Genomic DNA, 1,265 nt, shown 5'->3' with positions numbered 1-1,265 from the left:
AAAAAAAAAAAAAAAAAAAGTCGTTTAGAGGACTCACATCCCCACCCTGCAACTTGAGTTTTCATTCCACTTGTTATGAACTACACACCTGAACTACACACCTGGGCACCTCCTCGGATCCCATCCTTGCATTAGCTAATGGCGGGATTGAAACAGCCCCTCGGCAAGCCAGAAGGCCATCCCTACCCAATTAGCACTGCCTGTGGCATTCTGCTTAGAGATCCACTTTTGTTTTACCCCAAGCACAGGAGGTGACTGAATAAAATGTTGATGAAAGAAATAAGAACCCTGCCCAGTTCCACAGCACAAGTCATAACACAACCCTATGAGAGAGCAGCCTGTGGCGGGATCATGGCCTGCAGATTTCCACCTTCCTGCTCGGCTCCTCTTAAGTATCCCAGGAAACATTACACGGATTAGGACAGATACTCTGCCTTCTCTTTAAACTCTTAGCCCAACCTATGATTCTGAGAAAGCACACTGTCTTTCAAGGCTCCTCTGTACTTACTATTGCTGGGGCGCTGAAGCTCTTCTCCTCCCATCCCCTCCCCTGGTATGCAGACCAGAGGAGGGGGGAGTGGGGGAGGCAGGGGACAGGTGATAAAGAACACCCCCACATTTTAGAAATTGATCCACCCCACTGTGCCCCTTCTCACCAGATGTGCAGACAGCTGAGCGTGGCAAAGAGAATTCCTGCAGCGAAGGCCAGGGGAATGGCCAGGAACACGGTCAGGAACTTGTAGACCACATACTTGCTGATCTCAAAGAGGGCATGGCTGCAGATCCACACATTGTCAAAGGAGTGCGTAGACACCGGTTCAGCCACCACATCCTCGAAGCCCAGCTGCCAAGACAAGACGCAAGCCCCCCCAAACTGTTACCCAACCTGCAGCCCTCGCAGCCAGGAGCGTTCCGGGTGGGAAAAGAAAGAAGAAAGGGCTTCCACCAAGGCTGGGGCACCTTCTTTTAGAGTCACGATCTGCTCCCTGGGATTTAACTAAGGATCCCTGGCTACGCAGGCGGCCCTGGAGAAGGGGGTGTAGGTCCCCCGCCCCCTGGACAGACCAGTGTGAAGAGTGGGGCAGGGAGGATGGAAACAGGGTGGTAGGGGCTTGAGCCCGCCTCAGGCCCAAGTTACCGCTCCCGCCGCGCGTTACCTGGAGATGCGAGTTGAGTCGGTGGGGATCCCTGTCCGGGCCCGAGTCCGCGAACTTCTCAGGGTGCACGTATTCGACATCGCTGTGGCGGCTGTAGGCGTCGTCGTC

At 54.3% G+C, this 1,265-nt stretch overlaps 1 protein-coding gene across 1 annotated transcript; it reads right to left on the bottom strand.

The window, feature by feature from the left end:
- Window positions 1–652: 652 nt before the first annotated feature.
- Window positions 653–1,262, bottom strand: LOC102822841 (caveolin-2-like; the record flags this gene model as incomplete). The annotated part of the gene is made up of 2 exons (XM_006878167.1): window positions 653–844; window positions 1,158–1,262. Coding segments are annotated over 2 exons (297 nt in total), but the record flags the coding sequence as incomplete, so codon positions are not given.
- Between the last annotated feature and the right edge of the window lie 3 nt (window positions 1,263–1,265).

The sequence above is a fragment of the Chrysochloris asiatica genome, unplaced genomic scaffold (genome assembly GCF_000296735.1).
Source record: "Chrysochloris asiatica unplaced genomic scaffold, ChrAsi1.0 scaffold16918, whole genome shotgun sequence".
Taxonomy (NCBI): domain Eukaryota; kingdom Metazoa; phylum Chordata; class Mammalia; order Afrosoricida; family Chrysochloridae; genus Chrysochloris; species Chrysochloris asiatica.
The sequence above is the reverse complement of the archived record's forward strand: the minus strand, read 5'-3'. Positions and strand labels throughout refer to the sequence as shown.